This window comes from Lissotriton helveticus, chromosome 2_1, assembly GCF_964261635.1.
Source record: "Lissotriton helveticus chromosome 2_1, aLisHel1.1, whole genome shotgun sequence".
Taxonomy (NCBI): domain Eukaryota; kingdom Metazoa; phylum Chordata; class Amphibia; order Caudata; family Salamandridae; genus Lissotriton; species Lissotriton helveticus.
Genome location: NC_136059.1, coordinates 1555724450 through 1555750091, shown reverse-complemented (window position 1 = coordinate 1555750091; position 25642 = coordinate 1555724450). Strand labels below are relative to the sequence as shown.

The following is a 25642-nucleotide window of genomic DNA, read 5'->3' as shown; positions in this document are numbered from 1 at the left end:
CTCGAGGTAAATTGCAAACGTGAAGCACTCTCCAAATTTCAGCACACTGTTTATTTACAGTCTGCACCCATTATTGTGTGCCACTGTGCTTGTGCAAGTTAACAAAGCAGTGCTTTCTTTTAGCTACAATCCGATTTTGAAACGCAACGGGCACTTTATTTTCAGGCCACATTTACGGGTTCTTTTTGTAGTAAATGTTTTGTGTTTAGCGCACTTCATTTATTTGTAGCCTGTAAGATGTATTGCTCAATGTTTCTCATTTTTGTATAGAATGAGGGGGAAATGACTTAATCGCCGATAATTCAACCCCGATGCGGAGCGGCGGGGCTGTTTCAGCTGCCTCCCTACTGCTGCTCATTCCTTCTCATCTGTGCTTTTATGGCTCTCTCGCCAGTGTGCATCTCTGCTCCGTGCACTTTCTCCACTTAACGGACCTGGTATGCTGTCCTGCTCCTCTGTACACTTTCTGCTGTGCCACGCTTTTCACACACAACAGCTATTTTCTCACATGACTGCCTGCCGAGCGGAGCCTCTTTACTTTGTTAGGTTGTTTCTTTCCATAAATGAGCTCCCTGCCGAGATTCATTGCTGCCTCTCCTACTCCACCCTCCTTCAGTAACCATTAAACTTCACATGTAATGTTACCAGGGCAGTGTCATAAACTCAGCACACTAGCAGATCAACACTTTGTTTTTAGATTACTGACTGTGCACTTTGTAGGTCTGGGTACTAATCCTATTTCAAGAAACATAGTTTGCATTTTTAAACATTTGAAATGATGCTGAAGATTTATTTATTACATCTGTATTCGCCACCTAAATTATGTTAGTTATTTCTTTTCCAAGTCATGGCCAGGGCATGGTTTAAAGTGCTGCCTCCAAATTGTATTATCACCTGGAACCCTTAATTTAAGTACTCTGTCTGACAGCATCTCCAGGATCTGTATTTATTTATTTGTTGGAAATGTTGTGGCGGTTTCTGTCTGGTAACTTTGCATCCAACAACTTACTAATGCAATAGGTCTTGCATTTGCGAGAGTTAAACCTATTGGCATTGTAATTGACAATGCCTTTTATTTACGTTTTAAAAACCAACACAAATAAAAGGCAGTGCCATTTACAATGCCAATGGCTCAAACTCTAACAACTGCGAGACCTATTGGCTATGCCAATGCTTGTTTTCACTGTGACTTTCTGGTTGAAACAAAGAACCAAACTTAATAGTCACCATCTTGAAGTTGAGAATGGTGCTGCCGTTTGTAACTGTGGTCTTCGTTTTGAACGGACTGACGTATGTGTAACTTAGGTTTGCAGTACTGACAGAGTCCTATTGGTCATGGATAATTTTCTTCTGCATCACATTTAAAAAAGAAAAGGCACGTGCAGCTTTATCATATTTTTTTGTTAGACTTAAACCAACCAGTTTTAATGTTACAGTGAGCTGGCAAAATAGCGTATCCAATAGAATGTACAGTAGTCAAAAATATCCTATGAGCATTCACACCACCGGTGCTGAGGTGCCATTATTATTCACCCTCACTCACCCTCAATCACCCTCACCCTCACTCACCCTCAATCACCCTCACCCTCACTCACCCTCACTCACCCTCACTCACCCTCACCCACCCTCACCCACCCTCACCCTCACTCACCCTCACTCACCCTCAACCCCTCACCCTCACTCACCCTCAGCCTCACTCACCCTCAACCCCTCACCCTCACTCACCCTCACTCACCCTCACCCTCCCTCAACCCCTCACCCTCACTCACCCTCATCCCCTCAGCCTCACCCTCACTCACCCTCACTCACCCTCACTCACCCTCGCCCTCACTCACCCTCACTCACACTCACTCACACTCACTCACACTCACTCACCCTTACTCACACTCACTCACCCTTACTCACACTCACTCACCCTCACTCACCCTCAACACCTCACCCTCAACACCTCACCCTCACCCACCCTCAACCCCTCACCCTCACCCAGCCTCAACCCCTTACCCTCAATCACCCTCACTCAGCCTCAACCCCTCATCCTCACTCACCCTCAACCCCTCATCCTCACTCACCCTCAACCCCTCACCCTCAACCCCTCACCCTCACTCACCCACCCTCACTCAGCCTCACCCTCACTCACCCTCACTCACCCTCACTCACCCTCACTCACCCTCACTCACCCTCACTCACCCTCACTCACCCTCACTCACCCTCACTCGCCCTCACTCGCCCTCACCCTCCCTCAACCCCTCACTCACCCTCACTCACCCTCACTCACCCTCACTCACCCTCACTCACCCTCACTCACCCTCACTCACCCTCACTCACCCTCACTCACCCTCACTCACCCTCACTCACCCTCAACCCCTCACCCTCAACCCCTCACCCTCAACCCCTCACCCTCAACCCCTCACCCACCCTCACTCACCCTCACCCTCAACCCCTCACCCTCCCTCAACCCCTCACCCTCACTCGCCCTCACTCACCCTCACTCGCCCTCACCCTCACTCACCCTCAACCCCTCACCCTCACCCTCACTCACCCTCACCCTCACTCACCCTCAACCCCTCACCCTCAACCCCTCACCCTCACTCACCCTCACCCTCCCTCAACCCCTCACTCGCCCTCACTCGCCCTCACTCGCCCTCACTCACCCTCACTCGCCCTCACTCACCCTCACTCGCCCTCACTCACCCTCACTCACCCTCACTCACCCTCACTCACCCTCACTCACCCTCAACCCCTCACCCTCACTCACCCTCAACCCCTCACCCTCACTCACCCTCAACCCCTCACCCTCACTCACCCTCAACCCCTCACCCTCACTCACCCTCACCCTCCCTCAACCCCTCGCCCTCACTCGCCCTCACTCGCCCTCACTCGCCCTCACTCGCCCTCACTCGCCCTCACTCGCCCTCACTCGCCCTCACTCGCCCTCACTCGCCCTCACTCGCCCTCACTCGCCCTCACTCGCCCTCACTCGCCCTCACTCGCCCTCACTCGCCCTCACTCGCCCTCACTCGCCCTCACTCGCCCTCACTCGCCCTCACTCGCCCTCACTCGCCCTCACCCTCACTCACCCTCACTCACCCTCAACCCCTCACCCTCACTCACCCTCACCCTCAACCCCTCACCCTCAACCCCTCACCCTCACTCACCCTCACCCTCAACCCCTCACCCTCAACCCCTCACCCTCAACCCCTCACCCTCAACCCCTCACCCTCAACCCCTCACCCTCACCCTCAACCCCTCACCCTCAACCCCTCACCCTCAACCCCTCACCCTCACCCTCAACCCCTCACCCTCAACCCCTCACCCTCACTCACCCTCACTCACCCTCACTCACCCTCACTCACCCTCACTCACCCTCACCCACCCTCACTCACCCTCACTCACCCTCACTCACCCTCACCCACCCTCACCCACCCTCACCCACCCTCAACCTTACCCTCACTCACCCTCAACCCCTCGCCCTCACTCGCCCTCACTCGCCCTCACTCGCCCTCACTCGCCCTCACTCGCCCTCACTCGCCCTCACTCGCCCTCACTCGCCCTCACTCGCCCTCACTCGCCCTCACTCGCCCTCACTCGCCCTCACTCGCCCTCACTCGCCCTCACTCGCCCTCACTCGCCCTCACTCGCCCTCACTCGCCCTCACTCGCCCTCACTCGCCCTCACTCGCCCTCACTCGCCCTCACTCGCCCTCACTCGCCCTCACTCGCCCTCACTCGCCCTCACTCGCCCTCACTCGCCCTCACTCGCCCTCACTCGCCCTCACTCGCCCTCACTCGCCCTCACTCGCCCTCACTCGCCCTCACTCGCCCTCACTCGCCCTCACTCGCCCTCACTCGCCCTCACTCGCCCTCACTCGCCCTCACTCGCCCTCACTCGCCCTCACTCGCCCTCACTCGCCCTCACTCGCCCTCACTCGCCCTCACTCGCCCTCACTCGCCCTCACTCGCAACCCCTCACTCGCCCTCACTCGCCCTCACTCGCCCTCACTCGCCCTCACTCGCCCTCACTCGCCCTCACTCGCCCTCACTCGCCCTCACTCGCCCTCACTCGCCCTCACTCGCCCTCACTCGCCCTCACTCGCCCTCACTCGCCCTCACTCGCAACCCCTCACTCGCCCTCACTCGCAACCCCTCACTCGCCCTCACTCGCAACCCCTCACTCGCCCTCACTCGCAACCCCTCACTCGCCCTCACTCGCAACCCCTCACTCGCCCTCACTCGCAACCCCTCACTCGCAACCCCTCACTCGCAACCCCTCACTCGCAACCCCTCACTCGCAACCCCTCACTCGCAACCCCTCACTCGCAACCCCTCACTCACCCTCACCCTCACTCACCCCTCACCCTCACTCACCCTCACCCTCACTCACCCTCACCCCTCACTCACCCTCACCCTCACTCACCCTCACCCTCACTCACCCTCACCCTCACTCACCCTCAACCCCTCACCCTCACTCACCCTCACCCTCAACCCCTCACCCTCACTCAACCTCACCCTCACTCACCCTCACCCCTCACCCTCACTCACCCTCACCCTCAACCCCTCACCCTCACTCAACCTCACCCTCACTCACCCTCAACCCCTCACCCTCACTCACCCTCACCCTCAACCCCTCACCCTCACTCACCCTCACCCTCACTCACCCTCACCCTCACTCACCCTCACCCTCACTCACCCTCAACCCCTCACCCACCCTCACCCTCACTCACCCTCAACCCCTCACCCACCCTCAACCCCTCACCCTCACTCACCCTCAACCCCTCACCCACCCTCACCCTCACTCACCCTCAACCCCTCACCCACCCTCAACCCCTCACCCACCCTCAACCCCTCACCCTCACTCACCCTCACCCTCACTCACCCTCACCCTCACTCACCCTCAACCCCTCACCCTCACTCAACCTCACCCTCACTCACCCTCACCCTCACTCACCCTCAACCCCTCACCCTCACTCACCCTCAATCCCTCACCCTCACTCACCCTCACCCTCACTCACCCTCACTCACCCTCACCCTCACTCACCCTCACCCTCACTCACCCTCACCCTCACTCACCCTCAACCCCTCACCCACCCTCAACCCCTCACCCACCCTCAACCCCTCACCCTCACTCACCCTCACCCCTCAACCCCTCACCCTCACTCAACCTCACCCTCACTCACCCTCAACCCCTCACCCTCACTCACCCTCACCCTCAACCCCTCACCCTCACTCAACCTCACCCTCACTCACCCTCAACCCCTCACCCTCACTCACCCTCACCCTCAACCCCTCACCCTCACTCACCCTCACCCTCACTCACCCTCACCCTCACTCACCCTCACCCTCACTCACCCTCAACCCCTCACCCACCCTCACCCTCACTCACCCTCAACCCCTCACCCACCCTCAACCCCTCACCCTCACTCACCCTCAACCCCTCACCCACCCTCACCCTCACTCACCCTCAACCCCTCACCCACCCTCAACCCCTCACCCACCCTCAACCCCTCACCCTCACTCACCCTCACCCTCACTCACCCTCACCCTCACTCACCCTCAACCCCTCACCCTCACTCAACCTCACCCTCACTCACCCTCACCCTCACTCACCCTCAACCCCTCACCCTCACTCACCCTCAACCCCTCACCCTCACTCACCCTCACCCTCACTCACCCTCACCCTCACTCACCCTCACTCACCCTCACCCTCACTCACCCTCACCCTCACTCACCCTCACCCTCACTCACCCTCAACCCCTCACCCACCCTCAACCCCTCACCCACCCTCAACCCCTCACCCTCACTCACCCTCACCCTCACTCACCCTCACTCACCCTCACCCTCACTCACCCTCAACTCCTTACCCTCACTCACCCTCAACACCTCAGCCTTACCCTCACTCACCCTCAACCCTTCACCCTCACTCACACTCACCCTCAACCCCTCACCCTCAACCCCTCACCCTCACTCACCCTCACAACACATATTGTGTTACAATAGGTGTCACATTTGCGGAAGATAAAACTATCTAGAGATGTAGCATAACGACCAGAGCTGCCATATAAGTCACGTAAATACTAAACATGTTGCATTCCAAATGCTATAGGTGTCACATTTGCAAACGTTATAACTATTGGCATTGTAAATGACAAAGCCATCAATATAGCAATTTTAACATCGCAAAAATAAATAAATTATGTCATTTACAAGACCAATAACTACAACTTTTCTAATGCGATACTTATTGCATTCCAACCCCACTCATCCACGCAACGCCACTCACACACGCAACGCCACTCACACACGCAACGCCACTCACACGCGCAACGCCACTCACACGCGCAACGCCACTCACACGCGCAACGCCACTCACACGCGCAACGCCACTCACACGCGCAACGCCACTCACGCGCAACGCCACTCACGCGCAACGCCACTCACCCGCGCAACGCCACTCACCCGCGCAACGCCACTCACCCGCGCAACGCCACTCACCCGCGCAACGCCACTCACCCGCGCAACGCCACTCACCCGCGCAACGCCACTCACCCACGCAACGCCACTCACCCACGCAACGCCACTCACCCACGCCACGCCACTCACCCACGCCACGCCACTCACCCACGCCACGCACCCACGCCACGCCACTCACCCACGCCACGCCACTCACCCACGCCACGCCACTCACCCACGCCACTCACCCACGCCACGCCACTCACCCACGCCACGCCACTCACCCACGCAACGCCACTCATCCACGCAACGCCACTCTTCCATTTGCAAAAAGAAAAATGTCTAACTATTCTATTGCGAGACTTATTGCATTTCCAATGCTTGTTCTTCAAATAACTCTCACCCACCAGAGGTACGCTGTGTGGTGGCACGCTTCATCCTAGAGTTCCTTCCTGTTATGTGGTGGAACTGGGCATTCTACAACCCATGAGACGCACAGGACCACTTTTTTTTGGAAAAGGGAGTAGGGTAGTGAGTGGGCGTAGAGTTAATTCTTGGTCAGCAAAATAATAAATAAGAACTGGCAAATCCTGAACGGTGGCTCCCTGAACTTTGAGAAACTGCTGTTCTCCCACAAAAAAACGCATCGAGTCTGAGGACTCACTAGTACATACTAGACGCCTATGCAGGAAAGCACAGGACATCCCCACCCTAGGTCCTCTATCAAAAGTAACTATACACCACCTGTGCGGGAATTGTAGCATCTGTCCGATGACCGTAGTTACCAAGAGTATGGATTTGGGGACCAGCTGCCTGGCGGAGACAATTCAGCAATAAAAATTAAAAAAAAGAAGAAACCTATTACATTTTTTCAAAAAAGAAAAAACATAGAAACACGTCCAATCATATCATCTGCGTCAGCAATATGTTTGTACATAGACTTATATTGTTATCCAATGTGCCCTGCAGCAAAGAAGCACACGACAGCAGCAGGTATGTGAACATCCTTTTATTTCCTGCTTGAAGGTAGCATTTCATCCGTATTTTTCCCAACCTTCCACCAACGCGTTTCAAAGCTGTCCGCTCCTTCCTCTGGGTGTGATGGCTGTTTGCAGTATATTTCCGGCTTACTCAGTCTCATCAATTCATCTCTTTAGTAGTTCCGCTTAATAGCGCGATTTCATTTCTGTGCATCATGGGACTTGTGGTTATTTTCTTGCCGATTTATATTGTTCAGGTGCCAATGTCCAATAGACAAACAGAAAATTCAACAAATATATACGGGGGGGGGAGCCCTCTATGGGGGTGTAAAATGTGAAGTGTTGTGGCTGCTGCGCTGGGGGAACGTTGTATGTTCTAATTGGTGTAGTCCTAGATACTCTGGAAGGGGTGCCTGAGTGGTGCACATCCCAGTCGTTTTAGGCAGGGGGTATGTGTTGCGCTATGGCGTCACCAAAACAGTTGACCCTATAGGGGTATTGTGTGCGGAATCCTCCGGGAGCAGTTGGTGCTCAGGAGAGAGGCCTGGGGAGGAGTGCTGCGCCTGACGCAAGTAACATCAATACACGTGCCATATGTCCTTAGGCCGTGAGGACGAGGGTTGGAGTGTAGCATATATTTCAGTTTACATTTCGCAATACGACATGCTACGTTCCCATGCTGCTTTGTGGGATTGTGTTTGGTCACCCAGTGAATTGCGAGTTCCGTCTTCGCCAGTAGAGGTGCTATTGCGACAAGCCTACAGTGCCCGTTTCATACTGTTACCCATCCCGAGCAGGGCCAATTTCAGATAGGGAAGAATTGGTGTGCAAATGACATCAGATAGTCTGGAAGATCTGCATCCAATATGCGGCTATCTGGGGGCATATCCAGGTCATATGAGCGAAGTCTCCATCCGGGGTTTGACATTTGAGGCAGTTGGGCGATTTAGTGGGGTCAACTGTTGTGGAGTTATGTGCACACATTTAAAATGGAGGAGTTTGTGCCGGTGGTACTATTTATTTGTTCATGGCAGTGAGCTCAATCCTTGTCAGTCAATGGAAGACCCAGAACCTCCTCCCACCGCTGCCTCACCCCCCTGTCCCTGACCTGTATGAGCGCCATACTTGGCCGGTATAATTTGGTTACCAAGTGGTCTCCGGTTTGGTCACTAAAGTGTAGGGTAAGTGGCGCAAATTCCGGGGGGCGGGGAACGCAAATGAAGAGACGGACGACCGTAGTGCCTCAAGTATTCTGGTAGCTATAAATTTGTCCCTATATGTCTGTGCCGGATACCAGAGATATCAGTCATGGTGAGTGCCTTGTCATCTGGAAAAAGGGACCCAAGGGTGCTTAGGTTAAATTTTTTCAAAGTGCAGTGCACCACCGTCTCGGTGGTTAGCAGCAGACATGGGTTTTTGTATAGTGGGCGAGCATGGGAGTACAGGAGGCCGGAGCCCAGCGTTTGGCCGAGCTTGCACCACGCCCAGCATGTGGGAGATGAGGGTTGTATATTATGGGGGTCGAGTGGTATACCTAGTGGGAACAGGGCCCCCATGGGCGTAGAAGTAGCCAAGTCTTGCTCACAATTCAGCAATTGTAACACCTCCTGGTACATCTACATGATAACCTGTCTGTGCAAACTACGATATATTGGGATGACCAGTAGAGAAATCAAAACTAGAAAATTTGAACACAGAATTAACTTCAGATGTGGCTGCAGCATGACCAAAACGTCAACACATTACTTTGGAAAGTGTGACAAATTGACTGACTTCAACTGTGTGGTGTTAGAACACCTACCGGACCTGGTAAAATCCTGCTCGAGAAGAAACAGCAATGGGTTAAAAGACTTTCAACATATATTAGGATTGAATGGTAAAATCCCATGCACATCTTTTTATCCATTGTCTAGTACTATTATCCATGGTCAGTTTTTAATGCCTGCTTTTAATGTTTGATTTCATCACTTATTGAACATTTGGTTTTTGCCCCTATTTTCTGTCCATAAACCTATATTGGAAAAGATTACCCCACACAGGAATTTCACCAAGCACTTGTTGCAATGTAACAATTAAGTTACGGGAATCAGGAAGTACTGCCACTATTCGTTTTGTTTCAGATACGCTCTAGTCTTCCTCGCACAAAACCCTGAGGCACGGGAGAGAAGTCGGGTTCATTTAATTATGAGTTGCAGCTGTCAGAAGGAAGGGTATTTCAACTGCTACGGCTGCTCGTTTGCCTCAAGCTGCAGGCACAGTTGGAAGTATTTTAAACGAGTAGGCGGGGACCTTCAAGTCATAAGTATGTTGTAGCTGTATGTAAGGTGGAGACTTTAATTCGCAAGAGAACCCTGCTAAATGCTTTCCTCTTTTTCCTTTCGCACTCCAGTGTGTGCCAACAGGCCCGCCTCTCCGTGTACCTATGGAACACTATTAAGTGCCTTAGTATGTATGTACCCACTATGTGTTTTGGTGGGCTGTCCAGGGTGCATGACACTTAGTTTCGCTCTGTATGAGCCCTAGATGTGCCCACGTTTGCATTGGTTTTTTCCCACAGGGACGAACTTTTAATGTTTTCTTTTTCTTTTTCGCCTCACGGTTGTAAATGAGAAACATGATACGGGTACGTTATACTGCTGCCCCGTTCCGCAACAGAACAGTAAGGAACTCTATGATGAAGCATGCCACCAGGGGCTACCCCTGGTGGGTGAGTTATTTTAAGCAAAAGGATTCTTTTCCCCTTGGGTCGATGGGAGGGTTCATGGATTGATCTAATCAAGTTGGTACTGTAGTATATTCATAGTTGTTTTCTCACCAGATTAAGCCAGTTTAGTAGTTTGGATGCATACAGATTTGCTGTGTCTGAACAAAATAGACTCCTGATCATATGCATTGTGCTCAGCATACTTTAAAAACAGGAATAATAGTATTTCTAGGGAGCTTTCTGTTACTGGATGCATGCAGAGCAGTCCAGTCCACATCAATTCAAGTGTTTACACTGTGTGTATAAAAGTTAGAAAGAATGGAGCAGATCAAACTGAAAGATATTTTACTTGTTTCTCTGCTACTTTGCAGCACCATCGCTTTAGAGGGCAAGCATACTGCTTTCCAGCTTATGCATGCAGAATGTGATCCAAACTTTGCGAACTGAAAACATTACTTCCCTATAACACTACGGTTGCAGCTTTGAGTTTTAAGTTGAAGTACAAATTTCTCGCCAGCCCAATGGCATGAAAATAGCATTTTGAAATTAAAATTCACACCATCGTAAATACTCAGTACATGTACTCACAAGTGCAGACCAGTTCAGATTACAGGAGAGAAATGCTTATCTAAAACGTAGCCTGTGTGCCTGTGCACTGTACAGACCCCCCAGGATATAGCGGCATGGATTGGCAAATTTAGCGGCACAAAAACGAAAATTTAGCGGCACAAAAATGGTAATTTAGCGGCATTTTATTTTGTGGTTTTTGCAACACCAAACACAGATATCTTACTGTTTGAGTTATTTGACAACATGGAGCTATGTACATTTTGTTTATTTACAATTCAGCCCATTTGTTTTAGTTAAAAGGCATGTTAGTCTTGGCCACGTACGGTAAGTTCTTCCGAGCACTCCAAATCAAGACCAGTATTGTGCTGCTGGTTGTAATGTAAAAACAATAATGCCCGGATTGATTGCTCTGAAAGGGACCGTCGTCTGGAAGAGAGAATAATTTTGTATATACTGTTGCTCCTTTCAGCATCTGCAGAGCTTGTGACACAGTCCTTATACACAGCTGCAAGTTGGGAAAGAGCTGGAATGCGGTCAGCCAGCCCACGCCAAAAGAGGTCGGTGTCAATAAGTCCAGAAAAAGACGCTTGCACTGCTTCTGGCCCTACATTGTCAAAGTAGAGGCGAAGCTCCTGGTCGGGAACTTCGCTGAAACCAGGGATTGCTGAATAGGCACTCTTCTCATTAGGCAGGATGCTGAGTCGCGCAGGGTTGAAGAGGCGCACTTGTTTCAAGAATTGTATGCCTGGCTGGGTCTCCCCCATGTATTTGGCCACCTTTTCTAGTGAATGTTCAAAAGCGTCATTAAGCTGGGCTGTAATTTTTTTTTTCTGTGCCAGGCTTAATTTTGCCCCTGCAGTGGTCTGTACAAACGGCTGTAGTGACTCCACAGTGAGCACTGAATTGTTGGTTAAGTTCATGTGGAGGTCCTCCAAATAATCGTATACCTTCATGGTCACTGGTGTCTGACTCTGGAATAGCTCCATCAGGTTTAAAATGCTTTGGCATTTTTCTGCCACAATGTCCAATTGGACTTTAATGCACTCCCTTTGGTTGGTGTTAAAAATCTTCTGTAGATTTTCAAGGGAATCTGGGGGAGACTTGCTGAGTTGCATCTCTGACTCCACAAACCCAGCATAGGCCTCAAAGTGCTGGCAGTGGTACTGGACTGCGGCAAACCAAGAATTCCAGCGGGTGCTGCAAGGGTCAGGTGCCACCCGTGCCTTCATCCCGTGGTTCTCTGCAAGATGGTGCAGGTACCTTCTCTTTCTGCTGCCGGCCATATAAAAGATGCGGGAGAAGTACAGCAGGAAAGCATTCAGCTCCACAAAAGGCTTCCTAAATGACTCTCCAACAAGATTCATGATGTGTGCCAAGCAGGTGATGTGGATGGAGTTTGGGTACAGATTCCTCAACACTGTGTTGAATGCCTTGAGCATGTATGCCGCGTTGTCAGTGTTGAAGGAAACAACGTTCTGGAAGTCTATGCTGTACTCTGTGAGCACCTTTACAACAGCTTGCGCTACAGTCCCATGGTTGCACTGGGATAGGAAGACTGTGTCCACCAGGTAGGTATGGATCTGACGGGCACCCTGCGGAGAGACTACTGCAACTAGCACATTCAAAACACACCGCCCTTCGACATCTGGTGTTTCGTCAAAGATAACGCTGATCTTCTGATCTTTCAATAGCTCTTTCAGCTCGTTCTTGGCACTTGTATATCTCTCAGGGAGATAACGTTCTTGCAGCTGATGACTCCCAGGTATCGCTCCACCATTCCGTACTCGCTCGTGTAGGAACTTGCGCAACACAGGGTGGTCGGTTTTGCTGAGCGGAATGTTCAACGCAGTGCAGACGTTAACCCACTCACTTATCATTTCATGGTTTGCGGCACCGGCAGCTGTACTCTTTGTGAATAGCGAGTTCACTGTCATCTGCCGGGCACGTTTTGGAGACGATTGAAGGTCAGGATCATCTGAACAGCGCTTCAAATGTTTTTGGGACCGCACATGCATATCCACAGTGTGTTTCCGGATGTGGTCCACCGCCACATTGCACACACTGCAAAACAGCACCCCACCGTCAGCGTGCATCACGGTGCTGTAGTCTCTGGCCCGGTCTGCTGCGGTTATCTGGGTGGGCAGATGTGATCTGTGCTTCACACCCTTTGCAGGCTGCAGCACAAACTTATCCATTCTGCTTTTCTTGTGGTGGCTTGTTGCTCCCTTGTAAGACAGAAGATCTCTCTGTTGTGGCGCTGTCAGTTACCTCACCTACAAAGATAGGGAAGGGGGGAAAGGCAATTGTTGAATGGAAAGTTCATAAAGCGCCGATGCTCAACGATAAGAAATGCATGCAACCCTGAAGCACAAGTAAACTGACAAGCGTGTTGGGCCATAACTGCAATGGTAATGCCAGTCCCCGAACGGTGTTGAGCAAACAGACAGAGAGAAAAGCGCAGGGGGAAAAAGCCATAGCAATTGTTGAAAAGCTCCAAGTGCCTGAAAATTTAAAATGTCAAAGCCACGTGCAAAGAAAGTGAAAGAAATGCCCCAAAATAAACAATTATGAAATTCCCCATTGCCCCAAACCAAAATAAACAATTATGAAATTCCCCAGAGGAGCCCACAACCCCAAACTTACCAGTGCGCTGCGGCAGCTGACCCAATTCTGGCTCTTGCAACAGCGGATTCTCCCCTGTGATGCTCTGTAAAAGAAACCAAGTAAAGAGTTAGGAAACTCAGCAGGTGCCCACAAACCCAAACTTACCAGTGCGCAGCGGCACCTGGCCCAATGGCAAGTAAAAATATTGCCAAAGGGTCAAGATTCAGGACAAAAAATCAGAATCAGTGACAGTAAAAAAGCAGGCCAAAGGGTCAAGATTCAGGACAAAAAATCAGTGACAGTAAAAAAGCAGGCCAAAGGGTCAAGAATCAGGACAAAAAATCAGTAACAGTAAAAAAGCAGGCCAAAGGGTCAAGAATCAGGACAAAAAATCAGTAACAGTGACAGTAAAAAAACTCAGGCCAAAGGGTCAAGATTCAGGACAAAAAATGCAGTACAGTCCAGAGAACACAACAATTCCCCAGAACCAAAACAAACAATTATGAAATTCCCCAGAGGCGGGCCCCCACAGCAAAGGAAAGAAAATGATTTTTGGCCCCCGGGGGCCCGCCGCGTGCCCCGTGGGCGGCGGGCCCCCAACAGCAAAGGAAAGAAAATGATTTTGGCCCCCGGGGGCCCTCCGCGTGCCCTGCGTGCGGCGGGCCCCCACAGCAAAGGAAAGGAAATGAATTTTGGCCCCCGGGGGCCCGCCGCGTGCCCCGTGGGCGGCGGGCCCCCAACAGCAAAGGAAAGAAAATGAATTTTGCCCGGCCGGGGGCCCGCCGCGTGCCCCTCGTGCGGCGGGCCCCCACAACAGATTCAAAACAAACATTTTGCCCGGCCGGGGGCCCGCCGCGTGCCCCTCGTGCGGCGGGCCCCCCAAAACAAACATTTTGCCCGGCCGTGGGCCCGCCGCGTGCCCCTTGTGCGACGGGCCCCCCAAAACAAACATTTTGCCCGGCCGGGGGCCCGCCGCGTGCCCCGTGTGCGGCGGGCCCACACATAGCATAGCAGAGCCAGCGTTACAAATAGGCTTACCTGACCTGGCTCTCTGGCTCTGCTGTCGTCTCTCGTCTTCGTTGTTTTCTCCCGTCGTCGTCGTCCGTGGCGCGTTGGTCTCTTCTTCTTCTCCTCGGGCGCGAAATCCTGGAGTGGAGTGGATGCGATGCGATGCAGGGCAATATAAGAGAAGAGAAGGACGAAGGACACACGATGGAGATTGGCTCCTGGGCGTCCAATCGAAAACGGCAGATTTCGCGGCCGATTTGCCAAAAATCGCGGGATTTGCACAAAGCTGCAAATTTCGCGATTTTTTTGCAAATCGCGATAAGCTGGAGGGTCTGACTGTAGTTTATAGAGACTTGCTCAAAGTTCATACCGCAAACTTGAAACTGCAACTTGGACTTTGAAGAAAAACAACTTCCTGTCTGAACTCTATGTGGCTAGAGGGTGCTACAGGCAAATCTACAAAGCTACTAGCCGAAGCAGTCACTAGTAAAATAGGTTTTCATTTCTCTACTTCTTACTGTGCAAGCACGGTAAAGCAAGTGGCATACTTTTGTTCTCCATTTGCCCGTATGCAAATAGTTTTGCTAGTTTCTTGTATATCCTAAGCAGAATTGCAAATCTTTTGGGTGGATACCTTGCTTTACAGTAAATGGAAAACGTTGTAGGAGTATGTGCAGTAGATAATGGATTTTTTGTTCCCTGTCCCTTTGTTGCAGGAACAAAGGGACAGATAAAAAGGCTGCTGTAGGAAAGTGCCCCTTTTTGATATGGTCATCCCCCCTTGTTGCCTGGTATTCGATGCAGTTTTGACGATGGGTACTGGGTTCTTGTTAATCAGGTTCCCAGTACCAGATCGTTCCCTAAAACTGTACAATTGTTCCCCCAGTTGGCAATACCTTTGGCACCCCATAAGTCCCTTGTAAATGGTACACCAGGTATTTAGGGCATGAGTGCCAAAGAGGGTCCCTAAGGGCTGTTGCATGTATTGTGCTTCCCTAACAGACCCCTCACCTAACTCATGCAGACGGCCACCTCAGGCTGCGTGTCTTGGTGTAGACAGAAGTGAAAACACGACATGCTATAAATCAATGTGTGCCATGCCTGCAAACACTGCATGCAGCATAGATACGTCACCCCTACAGCAGGCCTTACAGCCCTAAGGCCCAGCACTGGGGCATATCTGCTAATGCAGAGAGGTCCACACTATACTATGTGTGGACCTCTCTGCATTAGCAGATATGCCCCAGTGCTGGGCATTGCAATTACAGTCAGTTCAGGTGACCAGAGAAGCCATTTTTAAATGCATGTTCTCGACACTGATATAAAACTAGTTCCCCAGCTACATGATGGCTTCACCGAATCCAAAGACGTTTGGTAACAAACCCACACGTAGTCCAGTGATGGATTTATTAATACATGCACCCCCTGACAGTAGCATGACCTGTAAATTTGCATTCCAAGGCAGGTAGCTTCAGAGAGTCGATGCCTTTTGGTATGTATACCTGGCTTCCCTCAAGGGTGATTTCCTGCATGCCCCCGGCCGCCCCCCTACCCCCTCCCCCCCCCCCACCCCCACCCACCACCACCACCACCACCCCAACCCGCCACCCAAACACCCATTCAGGGCACATTTGGTGCTTGGACAGGTGGGAAAATAGTTGTCAGAGGGGCGTGTTCACCCTCATTTTAGTTCCACCTAGAACGGGCTATGTGATGTGGACACAACATTTACGTCTGGAGTAGAGACCCCAGGTGTAAGTAGCCCATTGGCTAATACCCTACACTCAACTAATGCCCCTAAATTTAGTATTTAGGAGAGCCCCTGGCACAAGGAAATCAGATACGGCCATCCTGAAAAAAGATTGACACTGAAGAGTCGCAGAAGCTAGAATAGAAGTCCAGCAGGCCTGCATGCTGTCCTCTACTATTTCTCCAAAGGCGACTTGTACTGCAGCTGCCTGTGCCTCAAAAAGCCTGTAAGGACTGCCAGCCTTCACCCAGGAAAGACCCAGGTACTCTTGTGTATAGCAGAGCTTCCCCCCTCCGGAACCGGTGCCTAAATATATAAAGATGTTATTTGTATAAATTGATATGGATCTCCTTATTGAGTTGTGTGTATCATATATAGCAGATGTCTAACACTCCTCTCTGATAAGCCTATGACTGCCCCCCACCACGTTGAGATTGCTAGAGCAAGCCCCTGTCTCCACTTATAAGGGATACCTGGACTCTTTGCTCAGTTTAGCTCTTTTTTGGTATACTATATAAAGATTCAGCTTCTTACAGCTTGTAATTCTGAACTCTGATCTGCTGGTAAGAGGGGACAGTAGCCGCTGTTTTCATTTGATGTATGCTTTGTGTGTACCCTCCTTCAGCAAAGCTGCTCTCAGTGAGACAGTATGTATGTTGGGAAATATGGACTGGACAAAGTAGCATTTCTATCTTCATGCATATCATGATGAAAGGGGCTTGGGTTGAAACATAAGAGTTTATTTTCCACCTCGGAAACCACATGATGGGACTCTGTCTCGTTTATCTATTTCATTGATCAATTTTTTTTTAAGGCATGAGAGATGGTCAGAAGATTACATTCCATGGAGAAGGTGACCAAGAACCAGGATTGGAACCAGGGGACATAGTCATAGTCTTGGATCAAAAAGATCACAGCATATTTACAAGGTAAATCCTCCTTCTCATTTGCTAGAACATTGAGGTGTCTATGAATTGGAAATCGGACTAATTGTTTTGAATGGGAACTTGTTTTTTCTAAAGGTAAAACTGTTTAACATGTAGAAGGGGTTACTGCGCTGATCACAATACCTTAAAATTGGGACAGTCTGTATCTTCAATCTATGTCTGTGTACATGGTTGTAACTAGCTGTGTGCTGATGTTTTTGTAGGTCATCTGCTTTGCCCAGACTTTTGGGGACTTAAGGGTGGTTCTCCTCTTGGAGCGAGTGTTTACTGCCTAAGTCAAAGCGGTTTGCTTGGTGTTGGTGGCAGTAAGATAATTCCATTGGCATTTGTACCTGTGCCGATGCGGAGAGAGTTCTACTTACTTTTCTTTGCAGTGAAAGGGTAGCCCAGTCCCTGTAATTGTGGTCAAGTGCCTTAATTATGCCATGGACGTGCATAAAGGATGTATCTTTGGTAGATTGGACTAGTAAATAATTGGATCCATGTAGACCCCCTCTGCATGCTGCAAAAAATGCTTATGAAATACAAGCCTTCATCCTTCGGCCCCCCTCCCTAAAACTTGTGTACCTGGTGGATATAGGTTTCTAACCAATTCCCTTAGTCCAGAGTATGTTTGCTGTGCCGCTGGAGAACAAGTGGCCCTTCATCATCGATTTTTAACTAAGGGCATTAGAGCAGTTTGATTCGTTTTTATCCATATGATTCCATCATCTACTTGAGTCAACTAAAGAACTCTCAACAAAGGGAAGACTCGTACGCCCCTACTTGTTACCTTTATTGTGTGGCGCATGCGAGTCAAGCAGCCACACTAGAGGAGGAGACAGACCCCCTTAACCATTTTGTCGCATCACTTTTCTGGATTGTGCTGGGAGACTTCTAATGGTATCTGTAAGCCTAAAGAAGGTGATGGATCCGCCTACACCACCGAAACGCATCGCTTTGTGTTGAAAGTGCACCCAAAACACTACCTGTTTCGATTAGGAGAAAATAATTTGGAAAAGTGTGGAACCAGGGACATCATCTCTAGTGTAAATGTACTTGGCATGCTCACTTGATTTATTACGTTTGTGATGTCTCTATTTTGTCATACTCTCCCAGGTCGTTTTTAATCTAGGTTTTTAATCAATTTGAATATTCAAAGTGTATTGACGATGCATATGTTATGAAACTCGCTTTTTTAATAATTCTTTTATTTTGACTCTGATCTGGATCCTAAACAATAAAAAATATATTACAATTTTTATACATTTTTTGGTTTCTATTTGGTGTTGGTGTCTTGGATAGTACATGTATGATATTAATGTGTATACATGACAGCAGTGTGGACCTGTATGCTTGAAAGGAGCCCAAAGGGATTTTACTTTTGACAGAAGTGTCTAATCTTGGTGTCCTGTCCCTTTGGTGAGTAGGACCCCTCTCTTATATTTTGGAGATTATAGTTTCTAGCCAGGACCTAACCCTGAAGAATGTGTTCCTGATTGCACCAGTAACTTTGGTGGATCTCAGCCACTGGAAAAATGTCTGACTGCTTACGATTCAGGCAACAAATGGAAAAGGGCACTGCAGGACCACTTCTTGACTACTAGCTTAGGAAAGTACTCCTTTTTGACATGGTATTCAATGCAATTTTGATACGGGGCTCTGGGTTCCTGCTTACCAGGCCCCAGTGCCAGATCACTGTTCCTAAAACTGTATAATTGTTCCCCCCAGTTGGCAATAACTTTGGCAACCCCTGTAAGTCCCTAGTAAAGAGGATCCCTGAGGGCTGCAGAATGTATTGTGGCATCCTTAAGGACCCCCTCACCTAACTTGTGCAGACTGTCATTGCAGACTGCATGTCTTGGTGCAGACAATTGCGAAAACACGACATGGCACACACCCTGTGTGCCATACCTACAGACACAGCGATACAAAAGGGGATGATGGACGGAGCGTTTGAGCAAATCAAACACTCACCCCCAGTCAACTGATCTGGGTTTAATCCATCACCGTTCTTTAGCCCACTCTGCCACCCCAGTTCAGACATGGCTATATGCAAATCAGTCTGACCCTGTGCCTCATGGGAACAGTCCAGCCCGAACTGCCAAGCCATGTCTTCCCTGGACCGGAAACAAGCATCCTGGGACCGGTTTCGGATTCATAATCCTCATCAGCCAGGCTATCTTGAATCCAAGTGAGCAAGGGACTCACGTCAGATGCTCCGTCCATCACCACCCCCTTTTGTACCGCTTTTGGCCACCATAAGTGTGGCAGGGTATGCTCAGACGTGAGTCCCTTGCTCACTTTGCCACTGGATTCAAGCAAGCCGGGCTGAAGATGGCTGGAATGCAAGAAACAGATATTTTGACTGGGTGTGAGTGTTTGATTCAGATGCTCCGTCCATCACCACCCCCTTTTGTACTGCATACCTACAGACACTGCATGCAGTATAAATAAGTCACCCTTATGGCAGGCCTTACAGCCTTAAGGCAGGGTGCACTATACTACTTGTGTGGACCTGTATGCATGAGCAGATATGCCCCTGTGCTGGCCAGGTCAATTACTGCCAGTGAGAGTGACCACAAAGCCATTTTAAATACATGTGCTGCACACTGGTGTAAAACTAGTTCCCCCAGCTACAAGATGGCTTCACTGAACCCCCAAGAGGCTTGGTATCAAACATCTTGAATTAATAAACCCACGCCGATTCCAGTGGTGGATTTATAAATACATGCACCTAGATGGCACAGTAGAGGTACCCCTGAAAATCTACCAATTACTAGTGTGCTGGCTGACTGGTTTTGACCAGCCTGCCACCACAGACTAATTTCGGACTCCCAGTGGTGACAGCCCATGCTTCAGGAGGTCCGGAAAAAGCCTCCTCCGGCAGAGGGTGTTTTACATGAGGATGACCAGTAAATCAGCATCCCAAGGCAGACCGCTTCAAAGAGCCCGCCAACTTTGGTATGCAAATCTGGCTTCCCTCGGAGTTGATGTTGCCTTGGCTGAAGAAGAGGACCAAAGCTGTCCCCACATATCCCAGAAGATGCCGAAATATTGAGTGCCTACTAATACAGCAGTAATATAGCTTGGGATTTTGATACTACTCCTTGAGTTGCTAGAACCTCTGGGGATTACTGTGTTCTTTTTAACTGACTATTTGCTACCTGCAAACGTGTTTGAGGTAATAATTATTTTTTTTAAAGTAGGAACTTGACGTAACACACAAACTCTGTCCGAGTAAGCTTTGACTGCTCAACTTCGCTACCTTGAGTCAGGTGTCCAAAGAGAGTATCTTGCCTATACAGTTAAAGTGCAGTAGTATTGTTCGCCTTTGATAGGAATTATAAGCCATACCCACAAAAAATACTATTGTCCATTACCACTCGCTATACCTGGAGCCCAGGAAAAGGCCTTGCAGCTGGGATTTATGATTTGAGACTGGTATTTGCATATGAGCCCTTTGGAACAATGTCTGCAGTACCTGTTGAGCCAGTTATCGGTACATTGGACCAATATATATTTTAGCCAGCCATTTTAAATCTTGAGTGATGGTGCTTTCTGAAGAATTTGATGGTAGGAATGCACCAGGAGACTGTCTCAGATTGTCCACACATGCTGGGGTAATCACACAGGACTATCTTGTATACAAGTTATCTGAACAAAAAAAAGAGCTAAACCATAAATAATTCTGAGATCTACATAATCCTCCCATGACTGATCTTGGCTGCTCGACTCCTGATGTCTTACTGCTTGGCCACTAGGTGTGCCTCAGACTTCATGACCATGTTAAATGATGGTTATTCTCCAGGGTTTCTTACGCTTTCAAGTGAAAGAAATTCTGCATCTGGTGTTTAGAAAACCGTGCTGCCATATCTTTCTCCATGGTGCTGGCAGGCCTTCAAGTGCACCTTGCAACTATCTCTGCATTTAGAAAATCCTTTAAACGGTACTTTTTATGTTACTAAAAAAAATAGTCTAAAAAGGTTTTAAAAAATTGTCTCCCTTGTTCTACTCTCATCATCTTTAAAATGTAATATTGTCCTCTCCAGATTAACGGGTCTTGCCTTTAAACTAAGCACAAAAATGAGCTTTTCACACCTGGGAAAGCCAGCATTCCTAGTCGGTGTCACCAGCTCCGTGAATGAGACCCATGTTCATGAACCTGATAGCTTTGAACAGTAATGAAGTCCTGAGTACTACTTTTCCCTAATTTTGATAGTTTCTAATTCCGATGTAAAACGAGCGTTGCGTCTGGCACCATTCTTCCAGAATCAGTCATCGCTTGCATCGAGAGTATAGCACCTTCAGAAGAGTCATCACTTAACTCCGGGTTCTGCTCTAGGTCTAACTTGTTATCTATATTCTATCCAAATCCGTTGCATTGCCAGACATCACAGACTCCGTTTGCAATTAAAGTGTAGTTAATCTATTGTGATTGAGCAAATAACTATACCTGTTTTGGCTATAAGGCCTTGCTCATGGGTAGAGATAGAACAATAGACTTTAAATTAAGTAATTGCAATACTGGACATAAATGACGGTCAACAAAATCTCAAATCACTCGGTATTCTAGAGGCTCCATGTTAGAAAGCCTACATTTCAGTAAGGCTAGCTTCTGATAGATACATCTGCCGTGTGGATTCCTCACCTTGTGAATACCCCTTGCGTCAGCAACATTCGGAAATTCTTTTTTCGTAGCCTCGCGCCGACGTGGACTCCTGACGTCATAGAGACACGACCTCGCTCGCGACTCCGCTGACGTCACCGACGCCTATAATAGGCCCACGCCGGCGTGATGACATCAGTTCCCTTTTTTCCGCGTCGTCGACGCTAACGGTTATCGGGAATCTCTGTAGCCAACGGATACTTTGTTGCCTATATTGTTACCTTTTTCTGCTTCTCTGTATCCTGTTTCTTCGACAATGTCTTCTAAAAAGACCGGCTTCAAGCCATGCAGGGAATGTGGCAAAATGATGTCCATCACCGACCCTCACAACGACTGCATCTGGTGCTTGAGCTCGGACCATGATGTGGGTGACTGCTCTTCGTGTAAGAAGATGAACCCGAAGGCCCTGAGCGAGAGAGAGGCGAAGCTGCTGGTGGCTAAGATGAAAGCTGGAAAGGAGAAGTAGTCGAGGTCTCGTTCTCGAAGGGCTAGGTCGAAGTCAAGGTCGAGGTCTGGATCTCGGGGAAGGTCATCCTCGAAGTCGACTTCTGATCGTGTTTCGAAGAAGAGGAAACATAAGAAGAGGAGACATGAGTCCCGACGTCGTTCTGGTAAGGAGTCGGGATCGAGGTCGACAGGACTAGCAACAGGACTACAAAACTAATTTTATATCCTATCAAAACTAGTAAATATATCAACAGATATTGAAACCTGGTGTGATCGTCTGTGGTACTTTACATACAAATAGATATAGAACAAGATTCTTGGGTGTCCCTGATGGCAGCTTCATAATAACTCTATACATCCCAGCATGGAAATATGATCTTAGAGATCCCTCCTAAGGGGTTACAGAGTTAAAGCACCGTTTTGTGTGTTCCCACGATTTATTTAACTTACACTCAAGTGGGCATAGTGTACATCCATAGCTACATCTTTCAATCCCATGATAAAAAAAAAGTTTTTATTGCTATTTTATTTTTACAAATTTGAGCGTGGACTTCAAGCTGCAAGGTACAAGGTGCATAGCCAGGACAACATAATTGCACATCATAGTAATATACAAGAACTTGAAATGTGAAGACCTGTCAGTTGTATGATGGTAATAAGGATTGTTCTGACAACAGATGTATATATGACTGGTAGCGAGTCTGGATGCAGGCAGTGGAAGTCTGTTGCAATCGAGAAGTGCCATATGTTACAACTTCTTACAACTGCAATGAACAAAACTGTGAAAAAAGGAATCCTGCACACGCTCAGTATGACTGGAAAGTCGTGAGAGTTGCTGTCCCAAAGGGTGTCAGAGATCACACAGGCCACCAGTGTGTATTGGCACCACCAGAGATGAGTGCGCCTTCACTTAGCTTCTCCAAAAGCGCATCCAAGGTATCAGTTTTGCAAATATAAGGGCTTGGTCTGCAAATCGTGTCGCTGCTCTGTATTTCTTAGCGCCACAATTGAAATCTGATATACACTCCTTCCAGGTATAGTCCACAGTGGTGCCCGTGCATCCTGTTAAGTGTTTAGAGACACCCCTCCAGTAGTCTTTCAGTGACAAGCAGGACCAGAGTATGTGCAGGAGCTCCATCAGAGGCAAGGCAACTGGGACAGGCAGCATCAGTACAATTAAAATATCGATTTGATTTTGCTGGGAGTTAAATAAGCTCCGTGCAAGATATAAAATTGCATTAATATAAAATCGCTATTTCGAGACACTAGGGTAGGATTAGCTAAGATAGCCTGCCATTCTAAATCTGTGCATTTGCGTCTTAGGTCTGCGTCCCAAAATCTGCACAGCATAGTGAGGGTGGCATCTTGTGTCTGTAGGTGAAGTGCTAGTCTGCCATCAGGTCGCTACCTGCACCCTGTACATGTAGGTATTGCATGGTGAGATGACGCTGGGGCTCATGTTGCATGTCATCCCAGGACTGGCCCAACACTCCAACAAAGGAAGCATACAAAAGGAATTGACCTGTCGGAAGCTCAAAGTCCGACAGTAGGTCCTCTGTTGATAGGAGGGCTCCATCCCGATACAAATCTCCTACTCTGTGCAGTCCCACAGCGTGCCAGCATTTCCCTCCATAAGGGAAGTCTATGTAAGCCCCCACGGCATGCTACAAAGTGGCAGTGCTGGGTTGTAAGAGGGAGTTAAGCCTCTGATAAATAGGGCCATGCAGAAGCTGCAAAAACGCAACTTGGAGAGGCGCTCTTGGTAATGGCGACTTGGCGAGGGGATGAAAAATGTTAGGCAACCATTCCAGATACCAATGGGGAAGAAGGTTTGTAGGAAGCTGGCTCTGTATATGATATTGCTACCTGGTGGTAATACCGTGCACAGAGTTCAGGGGTTCCCCGAAAGTGTACAGGGCTCAATGCAAAACCCAAAGTGCTCTATAAGTTGTAATGTGGGCGAGCAGCCTTAGGCCTAACACAGACGTTGAAGACCTTTATTGCACACTTGATTAATAATGGACACCCGATTCCAGGAGATCCAGATCAATTTTATCAATGTATACTTTATTTGTACTTTATTTTAAGACCCAGGTCTTTGTAATCAGGATAGTAGGTTTTTAATTTAAAAATGTTTTTTACTTTCAAAAATCGACACTTGGAACCTTTTTCACACTGTCCAACTTTATCCTATGGGGAGAACAATATTGTGCTAAACAGTTAAGTATCGAACTTTGAATTTCAGTCTTCGGAACCAAAATTCAGCAAAGGCTAGGGGTCTGGTAGGTACCAAACTGTGGCACAGGGGCGGCCGGGTGCAGAGGTCAAAATCTGCATTCGACCCAATGGAGACAAGGGGGTGCTTGGAGTCACACTGCTTGCATGTGAGTAAATTGGTTGCAGCAGCCAAGCTTTGGGGGTTAGGTTAAGCATGGGGGCACAAAGCAGCACCAAATATACACCACCAGCGGCACAGGAGTGGCTGGGGGCAGGGTGCAAATTTGACGTTGTGCGCCCAATGCTTTTCAATGAGGATTCTTTGTTCAGCAAAGAGGCTGCAGTTTGGCACCAAAGGTTGTAGGTGGAAGACTAACGACCGCATTGGTGATTTGGGTTGTAGGGACACTGTTGGTTCAGCTCACCAAGGCCCAGGTGCTTCGTGCAGGGGTGCCTTTTGATGTCGAAATTTTCTTGCTGGTTGTGTCGGGAACCTTTGGATTCACACTACCGGTGCTGTAATGGAGGGCAGGAGAGGTCCGCCAATGCTGGACACAAGGTCTGGATCACCAGGGAGACTTCATTGCACAGGTGAGCAACTCTGACTCGGGCCGCGGGCGTCTGGTGTAGAATGGCTGGGGACACGGATCCGGTCTTTAGATCTATTTCTTCTGGGACAGGTCTGCTGTCTTTGGGAGATTAGAGTCTTTATTGAATGCAACAGTCCGGCTAGGGGTTTGGAGGTTGTGCTATAAGACATGTCGCAGGTTTTGTCGAAGCTAGAGACAGGCTGTTAGTGGCTAGGACTAAGGCAGTTGTAGTCTTCTGGCTTCTCTTGTAGGGTGTCTTCTTTCTTCTAAGGTCGTCGTAGATCTGGGATCCAGGTCTGAGGGAGCCACCTAAATACTAAATTCAGGATGCGTTTAGGGAGTAGCAGGTAGGACCAATGGGCACCTCACCGGGGGTGACCGAACCCCTCTATTATGCCATCCTCCTCTGGGAGGGAGCCTAGACCTGATTGGAGGGGGTTCCCCCCATTCTCAGATGGCAGGGACTGAAAAGTGTGCTTCACACCCCTTAAGGGTGGGTTGGAAAAGATGGGCCCACATATTGTTTAATTTTCCTGCCAAATTTTCCCACCCAAAGTGGGGGTGTAAACCAGGGGCTGCCATCTGTTAGCAGCAGAGGCTGGGGGTCGCATTCCAAAGGCAGCAGGCGTTTGAAGCTTCCCCTATTTCAAGCACTGGCCCATCCTGGGGGAGGAGGCATGTGCATTGTTTATGGTCCCAGAGAGCAGGGGCTCTTTACCCAGGAGTACAGA

The 25642-nt window shown here is 49.3% G+C and overlaps 1 protein-coding gene across 1 annotated transcript in view; it reads left to right on the top strand.

Moving 5' to 3' along the window:
- Positions 1–25642, top strand: part of DNAJA1 (DnaJ heat shock protein family (Hsp40) member A1) — a 165884-nt gene that overhangs the window by 64980 nt on the left and 75262 nt on the right. The window contains exon 6 of the mRNA XM_078676518.1: positions 16877–16991. Coding sequence (XP_078532644.1) covers positions 16877–16991 — 115 coding nt within the window. The remainder of the gene's footprint in view (positions 1–16876; positions 16992–25642) is intronic.